At 49.8% G+C, this 24,319-nt stretch overlaps 5 protein-coding genes across 5 annotated transcripts; 2 read left to right on the top strand and 3 right to left on the bottom strand.

Annotated features, from left to right (window-relative positions):
* Positions 1-1,490: 1,490 nt before the first annotated feature.
* M436DRAFT_69386 (ABC-2 type transporter) lies at positions 1,491-2,240 on the top strand (the record flags this gene model as incomplete). The annotated part of the gene is made up of 3 exons (XM_013576860.1): positions 1,491-1,598; positions 1,638-1,899; positions 1,939-2,240. 3 exons carry the CDS (start codon positions 1,491-1,493, stop codon positions 2,238-2,240), a joined length of 672 nt encoding a protein of 223 aa, XP_013432314.1.
* Positions 2,241-9,602: 7,362 nt separating this feature from the next.
* M436DRAFT_60192 (purine and uridine phosphorylase) lies at positions 9,603-10,490 on the bottom strand (the record flags this gene model as incomplete). The annotated part of the gene is made up of 2 exons (XM_013576715.1): positions 9,603-10,124; positions 10,164-10,490. The coding sequence occupies 2 exons, from the start codon at positions 10,488-10,490 to the stop codon at positions 9,603-9,605; spliced, it is 849 nt and encodes a 282-aa protein (XP_013432169.1).
* Positions 10,491-11,704: 1,214 nt separating this feature from the next.
* M436DRAFT_69382 (pantothenate transporter liz1) lies at positions 11,705-13,331 on the bottom strand (the record flags this gene model as incomplete). Its single annotated transcript, XM_013576859.1, has 4 exons — positions 11,705-11,800; positions 11,849-13,084; positions 13,216-13,256; positions 13,316-13,331. 4 exons carry the CDS (start codon positions 13,329-13,331, stop codon positions 11,705-11,707), a joined length of 1,389 nt encoding a protein of 462 aa, XP_013432313.1.
* A 1,028-nt stretch (positions 13,332-14,359) lies between these two features.
* On the bottom strand, positions 14,360-14,698 carry M436DRAFT_14626 (uncharacterized protein; the record flags this gene model as incomplete). Its single annotated transcript, XM_013576041.1, has 1 exon — positions 14,360-14,698. A coding segment is annotated over one exon (339 nt), but the record flags the coding sequence as incomplete, so codon positions are not given.
* A 5,028-nt stretch (positions 14,699-19,726) lies between these two features.
* On the top strand, positions 19,727-22,975 carry M436DRAFT_69381 (putative NRPS-like enzyme; the record flags this gene model as incomplete). Its single annotated transcript, XM_013576858.1, has 4 exons — positions 19,727-19,915; positions 19,970-20,721; positions 20,778-22,464; positions 22,523-22,975. The coding sequence occupies 4 exons, from the start codon at positions 19,727-19,729 to the stop codon at positions 22,973-22,975; spliced, it is 3,081 nt and encodes a 1,026-aa protein (XP_013432312.1).
* Positions 22,976-24,319: the final 1,344 nt, after the last annotated feature.

The following is a 24,319-nucleotide window of genomic DNA, read 5'->3' as shown; positions in this document are numbered from 1 at the left end:
TCTATCCGACGAGATGCGTACCTCCACTTGTGGTGTGAGCGATGTTCCGCGATACAATTTTCTTCACTTCGCTGGTCACCGATTAGGATCTTCCCAAGCACCTAACGAGATATCCTAAATCCAGACAGCGGGTGATTGAGCATAACACACACTGATTAGCCAATGCAATACAACCGGTGTAGTCCTTACATTCGGTCTCATAATCTGATTGATAGCAACAGCACTGCTCGCACATCACATCGTGTGTAAATATACATAACGTCCTTTCTTCATTCATTCATTCATCCTATAGGAATCACCCAACTGTATCTTCTACTACATTGCGTTCATCACCATGCCTCTATGTGACCATTCCTTGAGAACCATCGGACTCTTAGTGTGGAAAAGTAAGGTTGACAAATTTCGCTCTCGGTTTAGAGGCGCTGGCTTTCGAGGACACCAACGTGGGTACAAGCGACTATCCTGGGTGCTCGCTGTTCATGAATGAGTATTTCCTCTGATGCAGAGCCGTACTGGGCCATATCTGCAGTCACTGCCTGCCTTGACTGGGACCACCTATAAGTTTCCCCTTTGCATCTGTTGTTGCGCGGCTATGTACCGACTGTACCAGGCGATGTTACATGGTGCCAACGAAGATCGGTATCTACCCCGCAAGACACGGAGCGGGTTAGCGACCGTTTATTGATATGGTGTTCTTTCGTTAAGGCTAATTAACCGAAGCCTCAATCGACCGAAAGTGAGACGCTACTAGCTTGTAGACTTAATGTAAGCACACATGGACTGTGCGAGTGCTGACACATTCGTACGCGGATATCGTGATATCCATAGATTACATACACTGTAATCGCCGCTTAGACACACAATCATAAATTACAAAGTACCTAAAGATGCGTTTTTAGCTGCTACCAAGTCTCCATTATCTGTCTATATTCTACAACATAGTATCTACAACATGTGCAAGTGCTAGATCTAAGGTTGGCCTCCACAGATATACATCAGCCTTTCCAGTCTACGGGTGGTACGGAGACTTCTAGGACAGGGCGATACGATATACTAAGCGAAATGAGGTCAAATGTGTGACCACAAGATACCTGTCGTCAAGTAGCGAGGGTCATAATATGTGCTGTATGATGTAGCGAGTATCTCATCCTGTAGATCCTCGATGTTCCTACAAGCCAAACCTCATGAGCCTTTCGGAGCACATCCTCGATCTTACAAACACCGACTTCGACTCGGAACACCTCCACGAGCAAGTTCCCGCTCCAGGTCTGCTAGCTATCTAGTCCGCGTGGAGAACGCACACTAAAGAGAACCATCGTGAGGCTTCTGATTTTGACATAAGTGCGTCTTTCGCTGGGTCTTAGCGAACTTGTCTGGCCCATGATCTAGGCATACCGATCATCCTTTTGCATCGACTCTTCATTAAGTCTTGTCGCGACATAGTCACCTACTGGATCCGCGTTGCTATGTACATAGGCCTCGCAATCATGATGGGTACCGTCTGGCTACGGCTGAGCCCGGTTCAGAAAGACATCCAGTCTTTCGTCAACGCACTATTCTTCGGAAGTGCCTTCTTGAGCTTCATGGCTGTTGCTTATGTGCCTGCTTTCCTTAAGGATAGAGCTGTATTCGCCTAGGAAGGTGCTAATGGTCTGTACGAACCCCTGGCGTTTGTGGTGTCCAACTTTCTTATCGGCCTACTCTTTCTCTTCCTTATCTCTATCCTCTTCGCTAGCGTTACCTATGGGCTAGTCGGCTTTCGCTCCGATGCCATAGCGTTCTTCATCCACGTTATATGGCTCTTTCAAGATCTGGTCGCGGCCGAGAGTCTGATTGTCCTTGTCGCGTCTCTCTTGCCCAACTTCATCGTCGCTCTCACCCTTGTGGCTTTCGTGAATGGTCTCTAGATGGCGGTCGGCGGCTTCCTTATGCCCATAGCACGCCTTAATGTCTTTTGGCGTTACGCCTTCCATTACATCGACTATCAAAGTTATGTTTTTCGGGGTATGATGGTCAACGAATTTACCGGCCGTGTATACCAATGTGCTGGTGACATCGGTTTCGGTTGTTCGTGTGCTTATGAGAGTGATCTTTCTGATCAGTGTAAGATTGATGGCCGGGCTGTGTTAGGGTATTACAGCTATGCCACCAATCGACTGGATACTTCTATTGGCATCATGATTGGTATCGTTGCAGTCTATCGTCTGCTCGGATATCTGGCTCTACGTTTCCGAAAGTAATGCTGGCGTTTCCAGAGTTAGAGAGAGAGATGATCATGTCTTATATCTCAATGGCAGATTAGATCTACAGCAAGGCGGTGAGATGACTTCTAGGAACAAGTAGCTCTAGACAGAACTTCAAATCTGCCAGCTGGAAGCAATAACAGAATGGAGTTCATCACTCGGTTTGGGACATGCATTATAAGCCGTGTAAGAGGTCCTGGGTCGTGAATCTTGTTCTCGTCGCAAGTGCCTCGACCGCTACCTTCGGCTACCCGAATCACTACCAGAGTTAAAGCATCACCATAGGATTAGCTCTGGTGGCTGGAGTGTCGGACGCTACGCTAACTCCAGAACTCACTCTGTGATGCTCGAGAGCTCGCTTCACAAGACAAAATCTTCGGCAGCTGTCGCACGATTCTCTTATGCTGCAGGATTGACGTGCAGAGAATCGTATAGAGCCACACAAGCTGAGGTGCAGGAACAGAGCTGTTCGATATGCCTCTAATCAACCCGATAAGTTACCAAGTAAGCCTAAGGTCAGATTGGCAGTGAGAACCTGTTTGATTACACGGAACAGGCATGTGACCTGTAACCTGTATCCTGATACTTCAAAACAGGTCTAGCCTGGTCAGAGTATTAATAGCAAGTATGAGGGGACTACTTGATATGTCTAAGCAGGAGCTAGCGACACTCGTACGCTGTGGACTTGACACAACCAGTCTTAACCGAACGTAATGTCGTCGTTGGCAACTTGCCCGGTTAAGCTTCTGGAAGCAATCGCCACCCATCTGCCACTTAACGACCTGCTTGCCCTACGCGCCACTTGCCCTTACATAGAAGAAGGCGTGAGAAACCTCATAAGGCGCGAACACTTTACTATACACGAGGTGGCTTTCTCGCAAGACGGTCTTGTTCGTCTTCTTCGTAGAACACTATGCCAACGTTTCCTTAGGGGGTTACGAGCGATGACCATCAAGTTCTACCAGGCACCGCTATTTTATCTGGATCAACTTAATCCATCCATGTTTAAACGTCTCTATCAAGCTTTTCTCGCGTCTCCCTAGCCCGACAGCGGACCGCTGCCGGCGATGATCACACGCAGACTCGAGCAATGGGAACACTACGGAGACTTCTACAAGGCATAACGGCGTATGTTCGAGGAGAGAATCGGCTTCCGTCTCCTAGAAGACATTATGAGCAACATTAGTGACGGCGTCCCAATGGTGAATGTCGAGTATGAGGAGGCCACCGACTTCGCTCCGATCACATGTGGAGATGATCTTTACGATCTCTTCGCAGTCATAGGTGCAATCGATGCCGTAAGGTTTCCGCAGTCCATACATCTTTGCGAGATGGTACAGGAGGCGGGAAGAGCGGTGGGTTTGGTGAGAATCAATTAGCTAGGGTCGGATAATTTATTCGCATGTGGAGGAAGATCGAGCGAACAAGCGAACAAGTAAACAAGCTATTTCAAAGCTAATCGGCAGCTTCTGCTTCCTGAAACCATGAACTTCGAACCCTCACGTTGCTTAGGGGTAGTGTGTAGTGCTCGATGGTATGCTTGAATCAGACCGCACCGGAAAGCTGACCTTGGTAGAGAGGCCATTGGCGCTTCTTTCGAGGGGAAGCGTGGTATTAACTGCTTTACTTCTTGCCTTAGTCATCGTAGTCGTCCGCCAAAAGAGTTCCGGCCACTTATACAGATGCTTCTCACTCGATGATCCCGCTCCGCGTGCATGCTGTCTACTGCCATACAATGCCACGTAGTCTTCGATGAAGCATTTGTTTCTTCAGAGCGGGATGTTTGCAAGAGACAACCACACGAGGTCACGGGGGCAAGGCATAGTGTCTCTCGCCAGACATCCTAGGCCAGAATAGGGGCATTAGCCGCTCCCTAGACTCTCGCTAATGCCTTAGCTTAGAGGATGAAGCGGGGTTGCAGAGACACGGATGATTAGCAGTTTGGTGACTGCGTATGCGAAGATGAGGTTCATATCTGCAATGGTCATAAGCGATACGGGCCATCTGCAAGGCTAAACACATCTAACTCGGTCCGGCATAACAGATTAGTCAGATGCACGTAGTGAAAGCTGTCTCCAATGTATTGGCCCCGTCGTTGCTCCTATCCATAGGACCGGTGACCGGTGCTAACTGATCTGAATTTTGTACAATGACTCTGGCAGGGACTCTGCTACTCTTCTGATCCGGAAGCATCGTAAATGTGTGCGCGCGTAAGCGAACACATCCTCGGTGGCTCTCGGGCTGCTCGATGGCGATACCTTCCCTAAGCCATACGCTACGCTCCTAGGCGTACAGGCGCAGTCTCTCTGTGCCCTTAGAACTATGGCTAATATTTCTTTCTCTTTACGAAATTCTCGATAAATTGGGTTGCACTGTTAAGGACCAGGTAGGCAGAGAACGGCATTGAGGGCGGTAGCGGCAGTGATGGTGGTAGCGATAGCAGCGGCGGTCATAGTGGTAGCGGTAGCGGTAGCGGTGGTGCTAGCTAGAGTTGGCTCCGATGCGAGTCTACGAAGGGGTGTGCGCGGCTACGGTGTGAGACTGGGAAAGCGTTGGTGTTTAGGACAGCGGACGGAGTTGGTTAGCGCGCGGAGGACGCTGCTAGCGCATGGGACCACAGCAACAAAAGATACAAAGACGGGGATTCAAAGTGCTTAGCAAGCAAGTTGGATGAAGAGACGCGCACGTCGAGAGCTGCAGTAAGGACGTTGCAGAGGCTTAAGCAACGAGAGAGACATATGCAGTATCTTGGATGATGTTGGTCAAAGCATTGTTTGCCGTCCCGCTTGCGTACGCTAAGGAAACGCGGCTCTGTTTGACATCTGCATCTGTGGTCGACTCGTAGAGTGCTGCCGCCTGGGCGGGCGTCTGCGCGTTCCCATTAGTTGGCTTTCCTGTCTTGTCGCCTCAGCAGATGGAAGCTTACACACGTGCAACAAATGCATGCCTGGCTTCCTTAGCTAATCTTTCCCTCGACTTCTCTAGCCTCTACGATGCTCGAAAAGCTCTTCTTAGCCTGGTTGTCCACGGTCCTCATCGAGTTAATCGAATTGTCGACCTGCGGACTAAGTATAGCTCTGGAGTTCTGCGAGTTAGTCGTGTCTCCAGGTACATGTGCTCCTGTGACTTCATCTTGCGGTTGCAACACCAAAATGTGACAACCTTGGTTCGAGGACCTGAATAGGATGTATTTCCTGCTCACTACAAAATGCTTACAAGTGAATACCGCTCGAATACAACTTGATCGTCGCAGGTTTGCGGCGTCCCTAATTCTAAGCAGAGGAGGAAGTTTACGATCAGGGTCGCCCGCGCGACGGACCTAGAAGTCGGATCCATTCAATCCAATAATCCATCTAACCCGGTCACCGCGCTTGCACGAAATACTACTTGACGGGTCAGCCAATAACGACAATGTGCTTGCACCACGAGCAACTAGGAAATGCTAATGATGCTTGTATGTGTATCGAGTCCGCGTGGCACACTAGGCACCTGCCGATGCATCATATCTAAAGCAGTCCGTGCCCACATTGTTGCTTAATTAGTTGATTCGTTTTCCCGCATTGCGGAGATCTGCTACTGTTAGGCGGCTCGGATGTGCACTACTTACGTCTCCTGAACTAACCTACCTGATCTAATGTCGCTTGGATGGGTTGCCTTGCATTTACTCATTCGCTTAGGGCGATTGATGGAGAGATCCCGGCAGACTGGTAAATACCTATTCAATTAAAGCAAAGCAAGGTCTCGTACCCTCATAGCACGCTAATCCTCCGTAAGCCTTTCCAGAAGTCTGAGCGACGATCAACGCAAACGACCAGGCGGTGCCTGCATGCAGAGAGACCTCTACTTTCCTTAGTACCGCTACTTACAGGTCTGCCTAGCTCTGTGTATTTTATCTCTAGTTTCCTAGTGGATAACTCACCTCTCGTATAACCAAGCCCTTACTTACACTGCTTGTCAGGCTCATGCAGACGCGATGCGCTGCTAGATATGTCCATGTTTCGACGAGACACAAACGCGCCTGACTGCTAACCGCATGTTAGACAGACAGCCTGTCATTCCTGCGCCGGGTTGATTGCTCGTCTACACCACGTGTACGCGCCGCACTTCGACTGCACATAGCCGCGCTACAATGCACGATCCGGCCTTAACGGCTGACTCACATAGAGTGATGATCGGTCACTAATGAGATAGAGCTTATCAATCAATTGCAGAGTGAGCTAGAAGCTGGCGGGGTTTCGCGCCCTCGGCCTTGCGTTCGTCGACCGACCTGCGCCTCTGGTTCACGTCCTTCAAAGCCTCGACAGTAGTGGCGGCGGCCACGAGAGCGGGAAGTCGCGCCGACCGGGTGGGGTGATTGCTCAAAACCAATTACGCTAACGATCCTAGCCATCTTGAACTTTTCGAGATTTGTGCATATTTCCACATAACTGACGGGCGAGAGTATTGCTCCCTAGCAGAACGGGACACGCTTGCATACGAAGAATGATCGGTGTCAAGTTATGGACACTGGACAGTGAGTTTGCTTCCTTGTTTGACACTGCAATTTGATCGCATGCTTGCCAACCAAAAGTCCCTGACGTCTTTCAGCCGACCCTAGCGCAACGGCCGTAAGCACGTACTCATCCCCGCACTCTGGCAGGGCTCATTTCGTGCCTCTGTCAACCATGTGAGCACCGTCTCACGGTTTCTCATGGCGATCTTGCTACACTGTGTCGAGTGCATGGCCCAGTCACAGCTGGTCACAGCTCTTGTCATGTTCGATATGACCAGCGCAAGGACCTGAAGCGACAGTCGACAGCCAGCGGGGTGAGTCCCAGCAACAGGGTCACGCAAGCCCGGCAATGAGCTGGAACCTAGAGTTGGAGATTGTCAGGCTGGTAAACCCTCCTCCCTTGTGGCTGATCCGAAGACTTTCGATGAAGCTGCTCTTCGTTACTATGCCCCTCCGTTCAACCCTAATGCTTTGTCGTTCTCTTTCACTGTCCTCCTACGTGTCCTCTTACCCATTTTGCAAAGATTCTTTGCTCATCACTCCCCATTGCGGGTAACTGCGGTCACTGTAGTGTTGTCCTGCCTGATACAAGGGGGTCGATTCAGGACAAACTGCTGTGTCGATCGTTCATGCCTTCTCGGAGAACGTTTATGACTCTTTCTAGTCCTGATGCTGTATGATTAAGACACGCTAACGATCCGACACCCACTAAGTAGTCAGGTTCAACCATAACGTCGGGACGAAGGTGGTGTCCAATGCTAATGATTGGCAGTAGAGCACGCATTCAAGTCTTATTAAGGTCCGTGAGTCGTGCTAGTATATTGCGTGCTAGGCATCGAGGCCCGTATACGCTTAGTCGGCGCGGACTTAGAACAATGGACCAATGGTAGTTCGAACACGATGAGACAATAACAGATCGCTATGCCGTTAGTGTGCATACGCTGTTATATCAGCTTGCCTTCATGTCTGCGCCACGGGACATAAGAGATAGCCTGGAAGTGTTCCCTAGTGTGTTGGCTATATAAAGCCACAGACGCCGGGGGATGACTCTGCTGGCTGCAGAATCATTCACCGCACCACTATCTTCAAGTTAAATTACCAAGTCGAGACCGCAAAGATTGTTGGTACTTGTACGTGACTCCTCTGTCGTCGTTCGCTTAACACTTCTTCTAATGCCTAGCTTGCTAACCACGAGACAGTCAACCTTGCGGACCTTTAATCCTACGACCATAGACGCTCCTAGGCCGACAATCGCTCTCAATCGATGGTCTAGGCCAATGCTTAGCCCACGTACTCACAATACCCATTATCGGCTTCTTATCCTATACATGATTAGTATAGCTGCTTCTCCGGCATATATCCACAGCCTAGCCTTTAGGAGACCCTCATCAACCAGCTACATCAGCTGCCTCTGTATCCTTAGCAAACAAGCATGCAAGACGGCTTGACAGGACTGGTCCTCGGCACAGACTTTGGGATAGAGCCTAGGACCGACGTCCTCTCTTCACCAACGATGCTAGGGGTTTCCAGCCAAGTAGAAGGTCAAGCTCTAGCTTCGAGCGACTGGGCCGGATCATCTGGCAGTCCTTAGCAGCTTTAGTTAATGCCTGCGGGAAGTACAAGGACCGTATTATCAGCGGGCACGGGGACCGCCGAGGATCTTATCTCCTACGTTTGCGACACCTTGTGGCAACCGAAAGGATGTGGTGGCCGGACTTTGCCCACTTCGAGATTCGAGATTAAGCCCGGCTCGATAGATGTTAGTGTCCGGTTCGTGGTCGAGAGTTCTCAGAGTTAGGGTGCAAATCAGGAGACGGATCAAGTGTTTCAGTCCGAGGAACTCGCCTAGCAGCCGCTAAAACAAGTTCTAAAAATCTTGTCGTCGCGCGCCTCACACATTCCGGGAGAACATGAGATCTGTATCTCCAGCAATGCAACATCCACAAGGATTCAGACTAAACACCATGGCCTCGACTGATTCTTAGAGACTTGCGTGGTTAAGACAAAAGCCTTAGACAGGTTTCACTACACGGATGGATATACGTAATTCAAAATCAAGTTCTACCCGTCTTTGCCCATTCAGTGATGTCCAGGGGAGGGTGTCAGAGTATAGACGCTTCATCTGGAGCATGTCCTGAAGTCGAAAAGCAATTTAGCCACGTGTTGTAGCGGCACGGAGCCGCGTGCTAAAAAAAAAAAAAAAATCGCTCAAACATTCTACAGGATCTGCGTACCTAGCTGTTGTGTCGAACCGATCGTCCTTGCCATAGTTTACTATCTCCGTGCTCAGATCATGGTCAGCGCGCGGCAATTTCAGCCGCAGGTGACACTAAGCTATACTTGGAGTGCTGGCGTTTTATTACACAGGCTGTCCTCCAGGGTCGTGCGAGTTTGATGCAATCAACAATGATTGTCATCCGTGTCATTGGTAATGAGATATGTTTGGAACAAGCGAGTGAGATTGGAGATGAGGAGTACAGCAATTACGAAAGACGAAGGGCTTAGTATCATATCTGTGTAGAGTTATGCTGAACAAGCAGAAGTATGTAGGTCGTGTCACAGGATCAGGAAGGTCGATGATGAAAATTGACAGGTAACAACGAACCGCACTACTTCGTTCTCGAAGTGTTCTCTCGTTAAATGCGCGTGCGCTTTCAACACGTCTGTCGAGGATCTCGACTCCTCACGCATCCGTTCAATATCGTCTCCGACTATGTTTGACAGTATCGTTAGTTATGTAAAGAATACTCGAGACGTTGCCTATCACGTACTTCTAGCAGATAACTTTCCAATCCTATCCTCCTGCTCGGCACCATCCTAACGAGCAGATCTCTGGCGTAGGCCACTGCTGTCATCGCTACATAGCCCTACCACTGCTTGTTCTTATGCAAGTCCGAGCAGCCGCTAATGCCCCGCACGACTAGGCATGGGAAGTGGTTCGTCAGCCCAGCGGCTTCCATCTCGAAGCACATCACGCCCATTTCCATCGCTAGGGTGTCCCTGACCATTACGTCTTTCATCAAGCTGCTACCAGAAGCGACTATGCCGTGGTGGATCGCTAGGCTGTCCTCTCTCGCGCTTCTCTTGCGGCGTCCCACCATTTGTGCCGGTTGCGCACCACACCGATCCTCACATATCTCTCCACAAGGGACAGAGTGGGCCACGTCGGATCTATAGAGGCGGTCTTTGTCTTCACCCGGATGACCGAACTCCTCGCTCAGTCTAGGGTTGTCGTCGAGAATCGCTCTAATGGTCTCCTCGATCTTGTGACCTTTCCTCTTGTATTGCGTCTTCAGACCGCTGACTGTCGTGCGGACAAGCGTCGAAGGCTGGTTCAGAAAGCCTATATGCTGGAACCCCTGACCTTGGATCAACTTGCCGTAGTCGTACTGGAAGACTCCGCCAGTGCCGTCTTATGGAGACCTCACAACGACGTCACCAAGTCGGATGTCGTGCTTCGCCGTTAGGGCGCCGCCTCTAATGCCAACCATCATGCCGACTCTGATGTTAGGGAAGCTGTTAAGCATGTCCTTGATCACGCCCGTGGCGGAGGTCTGGCCGTACCCGCCATCTGGCATCACTGCGATGACAACATTAAGACCGGACATCTCGCTAAGGGTGTAGTCGTTGCTGTCATTAGCAGAGAGATGATCCGATCGGCCCTTATGCTCTTTGTCGAGGAACAAACATGCCGCAATACTCTCGATAGAAAGAGCACAAATCCAACCCACAGTGTACTGCTTTGGATCTGGCATGTTTGTGGTCGAGTTCCGCTTCCCAATACTATCTGCAAGGATCGACCAAAAAGGAACCTCGAGCGGGCCTTCCCCCAGTTCATTGGGTTTAGAGAGTACTTGTTTGCAGGTCTGCGCAGCCACAGCGATAGCTAAGCTGCCTGCAGACGCCCAATTATGCCGGCCAACGTGTCTGAGTGGCGAGGCGGCAGGGTTACGAGGGGCCTACATTTCGATCGACGAACGCCTCTTATGTGGCCTTGCGCCCTGCACCCTTGAGTCCTGAGAGTAAAGCGATAGAAAGAAGGACATTCTTGGCCAGAACGCAGCAGGAGTAACGGCACAGGAACGACTGTCACTAGACGCAGAGTTGAGCCAGAATCACCGCCACTCGGCGACATCTTCGTGGCGGCGCGTCTTTACGCCTGAGGTAGTTCGGGAATCTGGTTGGAGTATTGAAAGCACCAAGCTGCAAAATAGCTTGCACTCTCCTCTCGACTAGCGTGGCCTCTCTCCCTCCTGCTGAGACTTACCGCTGATCTAGAGTAACAAGGCTTCTGTCTCTTTTACATGAGACAGGTAAATTAGCGAAGCTCTAGGCAGCGTGAGTAAATGCATGACCATTTGTCAATGTCGCCAGTCAAGAAGAGTTCGAGAAGAGAGACGGAGTCATTCGTGGGGACAAGCAGGAAAGAAACGTCACTTGACTTGCGTCGATGAGGCGTGGACAGACGCTGGCCAAAGCGCCGTGGCAGGCTGGCAGCCTATGTCCCGAGGCCCAAGGGTCCATCCGTGCATGATCGCGACTCGAACGATGTGCGTGAAGTGATTCATAGCCGCCTTGCCTGTGTCGACTCCGGTAGGCAAGTTGGCGCCTAGCGGCGACGCAACTACGGTGACGGGAAATGTGAGGTCGCGGCCTTCATGTCATAGCCTTCATGTACCTGGCTGTACGAGAAGTATCTTTCGTAGCCAAATTCGGGATGTCACGAGATTTGGGCGAAGATGTGATGATGTAATACATATTTGCGAAAGTGAGAGTCTGCACACCAACTCATGGTACTTTACTAAGGATCCCAGGATTCAGAGGTACTAATCTGTTCGTATTCCGTAGTCGTTTAATCCGACATTGAGTAAGATAAATAGGAACAAGACGGTTTTTGAAAGCGAGATGCTGCTCACGGCTCGAACAACGGAGATCATCTAGCCTGACTTTTGGGACCCAATCGCGTCGTTCAATTGATTTTCGTCATCTGATGTTCCACCATAACCCCCTCGGTGAGCTCGTCGTCACCGTTCTCCGACGAGATTGAGCTTGTCTTGTCGTCAAGCTAGGGCGATATCAGCGAAGCTCATCTCGTTAGCAGCAGAGGAAATACCTTTTTGACGCCGAAGCCAATTGCAACATAGGCGAAACACACGACAACCATGGCGCTTGAGCCCTTCTTCCAATAAGGGACATCAGTGGCAGGGTACATGACGATACCCCACCAAGTGTACAGAAGTTGGCCACTCATAGACATGGTGTACAAAATCACCGATCGAGCAGCATCATCTCCCATCCTCTGGAGTATCGAATTCGCCCAACCGTACATGACGGGGTTGACGATGAACGAAGTTCCACTAAGGTAATGTGCAGCAAAAACTCCGCCATCAGAGAGGCGGGGCTGCAAGAGCAGAATGGCTGTGACGAGCTGGATTGCAGCAGCAAAGACGACCATGGGGATTCTTTGCCCGGTTCTGTCGATGAAAATACCAGCACCAATCTGGGACACGATTGCGACTGATTGGATGCCAAGAGGGTACGTGGTGATGGCGGTTAGGCTGAATCTCTTCTTGTTGTATTTCATCCAGAGTAAGAACATGCCTTGGAAAGCAAAGGCCTCAAGCATGCCTGAGATGACAGACAAAGAAGCTAGGAGATAGATGTGTGGCGTTTTGAGCACTCTGTCGATAAGGGTTTTCCAGTGGATACTGTGGCTGTTCTCGCTCTTAGGACCAACTCTGTCGTGAGCGATTTGAATCTCTTCCTTAGAGAGGTAAGATGCTGTAGTGCTTTCAGGCAAATCCGGAAAGAAGAAAAAACCGAAGATGCCGAAAGGAATGCCCATTAAGCCATTGATGATGAAGACCCATTGATATCCCGTGAGGCCAGCATTACCATGGAGAGACTTGTTCATAGCGGTCATCATGAGGCCAGAGAACAGACTGCCAATCTGTCCGACGGCGGTGAAGATTGCAGCTCGCTTAGAGAGTTCGGAGGGAGTGTACCACGAGCCAAAGACATACATACTCCCTCCATAAACACTTGCCTCAAGGAACCCTTGGAAGAAGCGGGTCGTACACAAGGCCTCGAAGCTCTTACATGCGGCAAGACACATCGTGACACCCGACCACAAAATCAACATCATAGGGAGCCAGATACGAGGTGCGACTTTCTGAATGGTCAGGGCATGGGGAATGTGAGCAACAACACTGCCTGCCGTGAACATTGACAGCAGAATACTGTACTCGTTGGCGACAAGACCCAGGTCTTCACGGAGCCCTGAGACGTATGCATTGGGAAACGATTGGCGGTCGAGGTAGTTGAAGAAGTAGCAGGCGCAGCAGTACGTCTAGGTGGGCATCAGAAATTGGTGTAATGCAATGGTTCCCGGCTCAGTATACCATAAGGAAGAAGTCTGAACAGCGGTTAGGGGTAGTAACACATGATATAGGACACAAGACACGAACCGAGTTTCCTCACAAGCTTCTTCTCTGCCTGGGTTCGTTTCGGACGGTGTGCATCTTTTGTTGCTCAAGGTTAACAAGGTCTGATCTGACATGAACCAAGCAGAACAACTTACTGCTAAGAAAGCCCATCTTCGCAGACGTCTCAAGGATGAGAGAGTTATTGGAAGAAAGATATCAGATCAGATTGAGATGATCAGATTGATAAGGGGAGCACATCTGGGTTTTTGTGCAGCGGGCCCGAGGATCAAACTTTTCAATGGAAAGCGAGTCAACGACCGGACTGCTGGGCATCTCACAGCTTTTTGCAAAATCGCCTGTTCACCAGCTCGCTCTGGGTTTGGCTTCACGAGATACAGTCTTGGCTGTCAGTCAACATGAGCATGTGGCGTCAAGGCGTTACCAAACAGCCGACGGGATTAGCATCGTGGAAGTCTGCATCGAAGAGCCTTGGGTCAGATCGATAGCGAATGATAGTGCATGATCAAGCTGGTCACCAGGGCTCAATAAATGATGACAGAGCTGTCGAACCTCCATGTTGTTCTTCCACAGCGACATGTAGGGATGATCCCGATTCATGGTCGTGGCGCCAGGGATTGTATGCGATGACCTTGGCACGGGCAAAAGCGGACGAGTTCCCGCAGCTGAGGATCGCACGGACACTTCGACTAAAAACATCTGGGAAGACGTTGCAGCGATGAATGATGATCTAGACGCATCAGACAGGCGCGCGTGCAGGTCGTGTCCATCTGGAGCGAAGCTGATGCCAGGAGATTGAATGGACGGTGTCATCTGCGAAGACATGCTGAGAATGTTGAGAGAGCTCACCATGCCAGATCTCTCAGCCAATGGAGTCTGATCCGGATCACGGTACAAGTACAACAAGCATGTCTGACTGAAGGATGTGAAACAAAATTGATTCACTACTAAACACGTTGCAAGGAATTATGCGTCTCAGGCTCCCCCACAGTAGTGAATTCCAGAATCAATAACGCGATACAACCCAACAGCATCACCACACCCGCAAGACGACTGAATCTCGCTCCAAACCAGACGACTACGGTCATAAAGAAGGACAAATCCAAGAGTACAGCCATCTCAACAATGATTGCAGTACCTTAGTCGGACTTCCCAGCTGTATTGACCCACAGGATAGTCAAGCACAAAGTGAGCAAGAAAATGTTGCTTCCAACAGTATTCACAACCAAGATACCAGACCCATTGCGAGTCTCACTCATGACAGCGATGAACTCCTCTGGTGGTGTTATCACGATGGAGGGAAATGCGACGCCGAAGAGGACTTCCGAGATGCTGCTTCCTTCGGCGATCGATGAGGATGCACTGGGTAAGACGATGCTGCTCAAGGAAATCGCCAAGAATCCTAGTAGCAGGATTGCTACGTGGTATGCTATGCCGTGCTTGTGTCTCGATGTAGGGAGAGCTCCACCGGCTGCTGAAAGAGGTGTTGTCGAGTTGATTTGACTGCTCTCGACATCATCGTGGACGCGACGCTCATCGCTTTCGAGACAGCCAATTCGATCTCCGCAAGAATCCTGCCGGTTACATAAGGTTCGAGGCTTGGTAATCACAAGCCTTTGTGGGAGCCAGTCGCAGCAGAATTGATTGATCGCTGATTGAGAGAAAAGGTGACCCGCGCCGTCGACAGCAAGCCGATATTTTGCATGGATGTTAGCGTCGTTAAGCATTGAGCTAAGGCACAGGAGCGCCGCAGCACCATGCTGCAGTCTCACAGATACAGGGGTGTATTGACTATCGAGTGAGCGCCGGCATCCCTCCCGAATGTTGCAGATGAGAACATCGTCCAATTGAGGTGTTTCACTTCATGGACATGAACGCGTATATACCTGAGCAATCCCGTTCTAGTACACTGTCTCATTACTTCTCAGCGTATCTTGCCTCTTCTCTTGCTCATCAAGCACCAGGCAAGAGTGTACTATGTATCAGCCTATGAAAGTTCCTTCGTGTTATACAACATGGTATGCGAAAACGGGAAGATGATCTTGAAACAGCATAAGCGTGCTTGCTGATCCGAGCTTCAGAATGAGCAACAAAATCTGGAAAGGGATGTTGTTGATACCCATCAAACCTCCTAAATCGCAACAGACTCTGCAACCGCCACTCCAGCAAAGACTTTCAACAACACTGCTGACAGAACATGTCACAAGCTTGACAGTTCTACTTGACTCCACAAACCGACCAGAGCATGAGGTGTACGGGTTGCTCATCGACTACTTCTGTCTTCACCGTACCAGATGTTGGATGATTTGGGTGGTTCGAGCATCGAACTTGCCACTCGAGACACCTTTGTGGATTCCTTGTCGAAGTGAAAGCCGTTCTGCCTGATTGGTGGCCGAGGAAACACGCAAGTGCTTGCGTATTGTTGAGTATGAAGCGAGGCGCAATGAAATAGCCCCGGCTCAATCGTCTCATATACGCAGAAGATATCGAGGTACACTACGACTGTAGAGACACATGCACGGGATGTAAAAATCTACTAGAAGAAGAAAGGAAGAAAGTGTATTGGCAGAGCGACATCTGATAATATTAAATAACATATACGACTACATGCTCGAGGACTGGGGCAGAGACATGGACAATACTGTGCCGACCCAATGTTGTCAAAGTTCTTGCCATCCCTCAGGTCAAGCTACCACAAGCGACTCGCTAACGATGGACTTATTGTGAAAAATGTTTGAATCGTTCGAGAGCTTTGAGGACACCATCTTTTCTCTAGCATCATCACTTTTTGAGATTGTTTCTGCTCGACCACTAACCACAGCAACCGGAGAAGTCGTCTGGTTTGGTAGCTAATCATCGTCGTCGCCGTCATCACCTCTGCCACTGTTCTTGTTGGCGACCACCTTGAGACGCTTTTGCTCTTCCGTACTACCTACGTCCCATGATAACTAAAGTAGTGGTTTCTAAGGTTGATCACAAACACAAGGCAAGATCATTCATGTGTTTGCTTTCGCATGAGATTCGCCAACGCGCGCGGTCTAATGTGACGAATGGCGTGTTTCAGTCACCGCTGTGAACTCTGAACCGAGTGATTGAGACCACGAGACCGCTTAGGAACGAGGACCGAGATATCGTTGGAAATTCCAAGCCTGCCAATGAGGCAGCCCAGCACTGATGGCTTCAGCATCTTCGAGCTTGCGGATCTAACCCACAAGAGATGCTTATCTCGAAGAAGCCCACAACCGCTTAATGTATCAATGTGCGAGTGGATGATTGATTACGCATAACTCTGTCAGCTGTATCTTGGTGATCTCAGCAGTAACTCTCAACTCCGTAAGGGCTCTCCATATGCCTCTTAGTACTGCGACAAATGAATCCTTGTTTGCCCTCTGAGACAAACACTTTCGTCGTCAGTCACAACTCGGCAAGGAACGTGATGCTGTTGCTTACGTTGAACAAATGCATGTACGTATCTAGACTCTGCGTGGCGGCCAAGACGGCTCCATAAACTCGGTCAGACAAACAAGCCATCCCTAGTACGTTTGCTTGATGGGTTGATTGACTTCTGAGCTCTTGCTGACCTGAGGACTCGAAGCTAGCGAAGTTTACCTTGACGGAGTTCTCTGCCAGTTTGTCCACGTTGCTTGGAATAGAAACTCAAAAGTGTCGTCCAACCTCTTCCAGCTTCTCTAGATCTTCTCAATGAGTAGAAGCTCAAGTCGGATTGAGAAAAGTTCAACCAATAATTTGCTCTTCGATCCAGCATGATCGGTTCGCTGCTATGTGCATGGCGGTTTTTATCACTCCTCGCAAGGATCGTTCATCCAAGAGCCTCATGTGAGTAGGGTTCACCGATCAGCGGCATGTTGGTAGGTATTGGTTCGACGCCTCATCACATGGTCATCATGGTTGAGCTGAGAATCAAAAATGAGCTGGAGATTGTGGAATACAAGAAGTTCCTTTGGGATTTCTGTGCCGCATGACCGTTACCCTTGATTCAAGTGCGAGAACTGACTTTTCGGATACGACATTGTCCATGGTAGTCCAGATACCAACCTCCAAAGATCTGGCAAGGTGGTGCAGGCATACTTTCTGGAAAGGGTCGAACTATGCAGTTGCAATGATGCACAACGGACTGCGATTGTAGATTTTCATCTATATAGCCTTTGACCATTGTGATATCGAGTGGTTACATGCAAGCGCGGGGAAATGGCAACACGAGTTGAGCCTAACTATCTTCATGCTTCCAGTCGCTCTAGCTCAGCTACATTGAACGTCGTGCAAGTCAGTTTCCCAGACCAGTGGCCCAGCGCGACAGCGCCCTCGGAAACCGTGGAGCAGCTCGGCCGGTAGTCTGGCGGGAGCCAGAGTATCTTCCTTGACTTCCACATCACCCATTCGTCGCTTATATATAGCGGACTCGACGTCGGACTAGAGGTCATGGTTCCGGTTGTCGCGGCTGTAGTGATGTCGTGAAAGCCGAGGTCTAATCGGAAAAAAGTAGGAGTAGAAAAAGTAAGCCTTCGAATGCCGAAGCCGAGATGGAGACTCTGAAACCATGGTCCGCTGGTCGATGTCCCAAGCTTTGATGGTCATATCCCACGATGCAGAGGCCACCAGCTTGCTGTCGGGCGAGAATACTACGGCAACCTCAAGATAGAGGTGGAGATAGACAGATCTGGCAGAAGTTTTGTAGCGTGCAGCGTTTGTACGAGCGCTAGACTCACTGCGTTGGCAAGGGGACTTACACAGTGTATCGTGAGACCTGTCAGATCTCCTTGATCATGTGATGACTGGGGCAAACATGCGTGTCGGGAGTGACAATCCGAAAGCCAGGAAGTGTGATAGACGACGACGATGGCGACGACGGGGATATTATGTATCTGATTTGCCGAAGTTTGCTTCCGTCTTCAGAAATATCAAGAGGATCCAATGTGCACGCATTATCCTCGTAGATCAATTTGTGCGAAGTTCAACTTAGGTAGAGAATTTTTGCTTCTGCCGAGTATGTAGCAGTAGCGGCGATGATGGCTGTTCAGATCCTTGAATTTCCTGCCTTATTCTAGATCACCGGGTAAACTCAATTGAGTAAAGTAAGCAATTCGATCGTAGAATTGCCAAGGCTAGGATAGTTGTACTAGGAGTAGTCCGGTATAGCAGAATCTAGTTGGTCTGATTGGAATTCTGCTATAAACAATCAAAATCTCAATCGTTAGTCTTACACGATGGAGAAGCTTCTCTCTTCGCTAGCCGGTCTCGACTCGATGCTAGCTTCGTTGATCTTGACGATTGAACCATCTTTGGCAACGATACGGTTCAATTCAACGTCACTCCCGGTATCATCAGGAAGAGCGCCAGATATCTTTCTCCGAGCTCTTGCGCTATAATTACTACTATAGCCATTGGTCGTACGTGTTCCAGTTCCTGAGCGCGATTTGTTAGAGGACATGTTCCGTCGTCTAAGAAGCGATTTGAGAGCTGTGAGTGAGACGACTATGATTGCAACAGTCATCTGTATCATAGACCAGATGTAGACTGCATTCCAACTCTTTCCGACTTCAGTAGAGATGAAACGACCAAGACTGACGGCTATGGTGATAGCTCCGAGGGCGAAGGTTAGGAGAAGCCCGTAAAACTGTGCTCGTCTGAGTTGTAGATGGCGAAGGAGCGGGAAAGGGAGAGCGAAAACTGGAGGGTTGGACTTCAACAACTGTGCAAGAGTCGTAGGATAGTCGTATAGGGTGGGGACAACTCACTCAAAACATCGGTGGTGAATTCCATTGCCCAGTCGGCCTGGAAGACACTAAGTGATTCGAAAGCTGAGCACGCACCTTCCTTCAACGACCTGTAGAAAGAAATTATGATTAGTCAGACCCAGACATATCTATCACACTTCGTTGCGATGCTGTCGAGATGATGTTGACGAAAGACAGTTGAAGAAGCCTATGAACATATTGATGTCCCGCATACACGAGCTCGGAACACAACGCTAATTGGGATCCGGAGACTGTTTATTCCTCAGCGAGGTGCATCGGCGCCTTGCCACACGTCATTCAAGAAAACAGACCCCTTAGAGCAGTAGATGAACCTGCCTCTACCTCTTGTTCATAGCAAAGAAGTAGTCTTGAGATATGGAACAGATGGTGATGCCGGCGAGAGAATTGGCTCTGAAATACTTGGAGCGCGACTCCTGCTCTGAGAGCGCGTACGAGGGTCAGCGCTAGCTGCTACTTCGAGCAACGCTTCAGCAGCATTGGAATGGTCTGTTCTGGAGTGTAGGACAAGGTAATTCACCGTGTTTGTATGGGTATCGTTGAGCTCGTAGTGATGAAATTAGCTACTCACAGAATCAATCTACTTCGAAGTTGTGGGGGTGGCAAATTATCACAACATTTGAATATGAGAGTATCAGGAAGCGGACGATCACCAGCCGTGCGGGGCTTCTTTTTAGTCGTTGAGCTCTTTGTCGACTGTTAGACAGCTGCGTCTCAACAACCACTTTCAAGGCAGTCTTCCCCCCGCCATTGAAGAGAAGATCCAGATATATCATGAGGCCTTCGCCTTTGGTTCTCGATGACATTGTGAAGAGTCTTGCTCACAAAGGTGAGCAGGTCCCGTTGGTCGGGTATCCAAAGGACGACTCCGTGATGGATTTCGAGCTGTATACTGCAAGACACCTGAACTTGCTTATCGAGCGAGCTGCAAAGTATTACCAACGGCTTCTGCCCATTGAAGCTGTGCGTCCTGACTACTCCGAGCCATTTTGATTGAAGACTACCTAACTCGATTAGACCAGTGAACCTATTGTCGCTCTCGTAGGGCCATCTGACCTGGACTACCTCATCGCCAAATTCGCTCTGAGCAGAATCGGCTTCGGGATACTTTTGTTGTCGACCAGACTCACACCAGAAGCTTGCCTCAAGCTAATGAAAGAGAATGATTGTAGGACGGTCATTCAGGCCCCCTCGAGACTTGCATTAAATCTAGGAGACAGGGCGCATGACCTCGACAGCTCTGTCTCTGTATACAAAATCGCTACCCGAGACATCTATCGCGATGCAAGCTGGGATTCTCAGGTTTTGGATTGGAGCGAACTCGATGCAGAGAGTGCGTCCCAGCGCACTGCCATCGTATACCATTCATCCGGCTCGACAGGTTTACCCAAATCAATCGCCACAACTCATTGTAAACTACTGGCCCCTATCCCAACTGGGAACGGTACAACGGTCTTGACTTCGAGTCCTCTTTGTCACGCATTTGCCAGCAAGCTGACGATTAATTGCATGATGGTTGAGAAATGCATGTACCTAACTAATGCAAACATGCCGCTAACAGCTCAAACCCTGGCTGAGATCTGTCGTGTTGTGCAGCCACAAGTTTTCTTGACTGTACCATACGTTTTGAAGCTCATGGCGGAAACCGATGACGGTGTGTCTGAGCTCATCAAATGCAGGTCTGTCGTTTCCTCTGGAAGCCAGCTCTCAGATGAATTAGGCGACAAACTGGTGGAAGCAGGAGTCAACATTGAAGTCCTGTTTGCAGGGTAAGCAACCTTCTACTAGGTTAATTATACCAGAGTATCTGACAGACACTTCTCAGTACCGAGCCCGGAATGGTCGGCTCATCCATCAATCGGCCTTCGGACGACAACGCATGGAATTACTTTCGCCTCGTACCTGCCGTGCAGCAAAACGTGCAGTACAAACCTCTGGGCAACAACACTTTCGAGCTCGTCTATCTCTCAACCTTACCTACGTTGAACATGTTCAACTCGGACGATCCACCAGGATCCTTTCACTCGAGCGACATTGTCACACCGCACCCTACCATCCCCAACGCATGGAAGTACGTCGGTCGCATTGACGACCGTATTTCCCTTTCTACAGGTGAAAAAGTGTTGCCTTTGCCTATGGAAGGTCGAGTACGCCAAGAGGCCTTTGTGAGGGAGGCTGTCGTCTTTGGTATCGATAGATCTGTTCCCGGTCTTCTGGTGTTCAAGGCTGACGCGGCTCGGGAAATGTCTGATGAACAGTTCATCTCGGCCATTTGGTCTGCAATAAAAGCTGCTAACGCTAAAACTGAGGCCTTTGGTCGCATTGGTCGTGAAATGGTTGTTTGTTTACCTGTGGATGCTCAAGTCCCTATGGCCGATAAAGAGTCCATCATCAGGTCAAAAGTGTACAACATGTATGAGCAGCAGATCCAGGGGGCGTACCATAAGTTGGAGTATGGCTCGCAAGGTGGACTACAGTTAAGCTTGCCTGAGCTTGAGCGGTTCATTCTGAAACTCGTCCACGAACAGATCTCTGTCAACATCAGCGACGCTGAAACCGAGTTCCATCAGGCAGGCATGGACAGCTTGCAAGCCATTCGTTTGCGGGGCCTGATCCTTAGGAAGGTAGCAGTCAAAGCTGGCAAGAAGTTATCTCAAAACGTCGTCTTCGAAAGCGGCAATGTGAAGCGTCTAGCAGTAAAGATCCACTGTTCAGGCAACAATGAACAGGAAGATGAAGCTGAAGACGGGATCTCGTTGATGCGGAACCTGATTTCAGAATTCTCAACCTTTTCGCCCCATACACCGGGCAGTCGGCACATGTCGTCAGCCTCTGTGGTATTGCTCACGGGTGCCACTGGATCTTTGGGAGCACACTTGCTCTCTGAGCTACTCTCCTCGACCACGGTCTCTGAAGTCTTCTGCATCGTCCGAGGCAGTGAGCCACTCCTACGTCTACACCACGCCCTCAAATCAAGGAGCCTGCCGCAAAATCGACTAAGACACAAGGTTAAGGTGATAAACAGCAATATCTCTCTGTCCAACCTAGACATGGATGACGCCATTGTGAGCGTCTTAAAACACAAGCTCACACACGTAATACACGCGGCCTGGCCCGTGAATTTCCAACTCGGCCTCCGTGCCTTCAAACCCCAACTCCAGATCCTGCATTCCCTGCTCCAACTCTGCTTGTCCGTCACCAGCTCACAGCCAGCGAAATTCATCTTCTGCTCGTCCATTTCCGTTGCTCTTGCAACCGCTCCACCTGCATGTATCCCAGAAACCGCTATGGTGGATATCAAGCAGGCGCAAGCGACAGGCTACGCCAGATCCAAGCTCGTCTCTGAACGCATTCTGGAAGTCGCAATGGCGAGTGCGGGTGCGCGTGTCCAGGTCTTGAGGATTGGGCAGGTGGTGGGAGATACTCGGCATGGACTCTGGAATGATAGTGAAGCTTGGCCGTTGGTTATACGCAGCGCATTGACGTTGAAGACACTACCTGCTTTTGACATGGTATGTTTGTTTGCTTGATTCCTTACAGTGTTCATGTTTGCTGATGTGGTTGCTCTAGATGTGCTCGTGGTTACCTGTTGACGTGCTCGCAAAAACTATTCTGGAGGTCGGTGTTGAGCAGGACTGCAATAGGGAGAATTCATTTCTCAACATTGAAAATCCGTGCAGGTTTCATTGGACCAGGGATCTGCTTGCGGAACTCAAGAAAAAGGGTCTCGAGTTTAAGACTGAGGATTCGCAGATCTGGTTGAGGAGACTTACAGAGTACCAAAACAAGACTCCGGACGAGAGTGCTGTACAGCAAAATCCAGCGGTTAAGCTGTCTGAGTACTTTGAGCAGTTTGTTGACAACCTCGATAGGGAAAGCACTGGAGACTGCAGGAAGGTCACATTTGACACGACCAAGGCAAGAAAATGTAGCGAGCATCTCCAGAATGCGCCAGATGTGTTGGCGACTGGCTTAGTGGGGAAGTTCTTGAAAAAATGGATGGCTGAATGGCAACAAAAATGATGGAGGGATTCCTGGTGTCTGAGTGGACCGGCTGCTTGAAGTGTCCATTTTCTGGACTCGTGATAGCACACTATCACACTCATTCGCCCTGGGGATAAACATGCATGTATATGTCGGCCCTAGTCTCGTGCGCAGAGCCCGGTCATTGACTCGTATGCGGTATCTCGATATCCCCACCTAGAGTGACACCATTGACTAGGAGTGAGCGTATACGCAAAGATCATGTCTGCGGTATTGAGATAGGATCGTCAGCCGATATTCGTTATAAATCGGATCGTATCGTCCAGCTGTGTAGCACTTACCTGGATGACTGAAGACGACGCGGACATCTTTGAGCAGCAGACTTGTATGACGCTTTCCGATCAACATGTAAATGAATCGCATGGGTCGTTGGTGTGTTTCGAGTCGAAATCGGTAATGGTGTGCAAAAGTCGACGTACAGCCGCATCGCACTGCGGCCATCAACGCTCTGATTGCTTTATGAACCCGGCCGATCCATTCAATGACACCACCATCGCATCACCATTGTCATTCTATCGATACACAGTGCCACACATAGCTTTCTGGACGCGCGGAATGAACCGACGGCTCTGTAGCAACCAACACTCGCCCTCTCTCTAGGCGTACCAGCGAATGATACTGCTTACAGTCATCCGCACTACTGACCGCCGTGAGAGATGATGAGGTCCTATCTGCAGTGTGGACTCTCTCTATTAGCACAGACTCAAAGTCGCCTTCCGCCAAACTACTTCAGGAGTTAGGCCGAAGAGATCCAATGAGCAAGCGGAGCAAGAATAAAGCACTACTACACGATACACCGACGCCTCGGTATGAAACGGAGTTAGCAGGTGCGCCGTAGGAATCGTAAGCGGGTGAGGGCCGATCCAAAGATTTTCCCAAGACACGATAGGACGAGCAATCACATGTCCTATATTGTCCGCCGAGCTCTGCTCCATCGAACAAAAAGTTGCCTATATAGTGTCAGTGCGAAGTGGGGGCTACCACCACTATATCATAACTACAGAAAGTCAAGATGCTGAATGGGCGCTCAAAAAAGGTAACATGGCCGCAAAGAACCGAGAAGCGCTCCATGGACACCTCGAGTCGCTCGACGAGGCAGAATGCTACAAAGTCAACATTCGACTGTTAGGGGCTTCAACACATCAAGATGTACTAGATAACGTGCTAACGCATATCGTCGCTTGAAGCATGACGAACCTTGCAAGCAGACCAATAGGCAATTTTACGGCACACATATACAAGAACATAGAGCCGTCCGAAGCCTGGTGGCGAAAGAGGATTAGCAGTGACTAGAGGAAAAGCAACGCAGGACGAACCTAGGCA

This window comes from Aureobasidium namibiae (assembly GCF_000721765.1).
Source record: "Aureobasidium namibiae CBS 147.97 unplaced genomic scaffold scaffold_1, whole genome shotgun sequence".
Taxonomy (NCBI): domain Eukaryota; kingdom Fungi; phylum Ascomycota; class Dothideomycetes; order Dothideales; family Saccotheciaceae; genus Aureobasidium; species Aureobasidium namibiae.
This window is presented reverse-complemented; position numbering and strand designations above follow the sequence as displayed.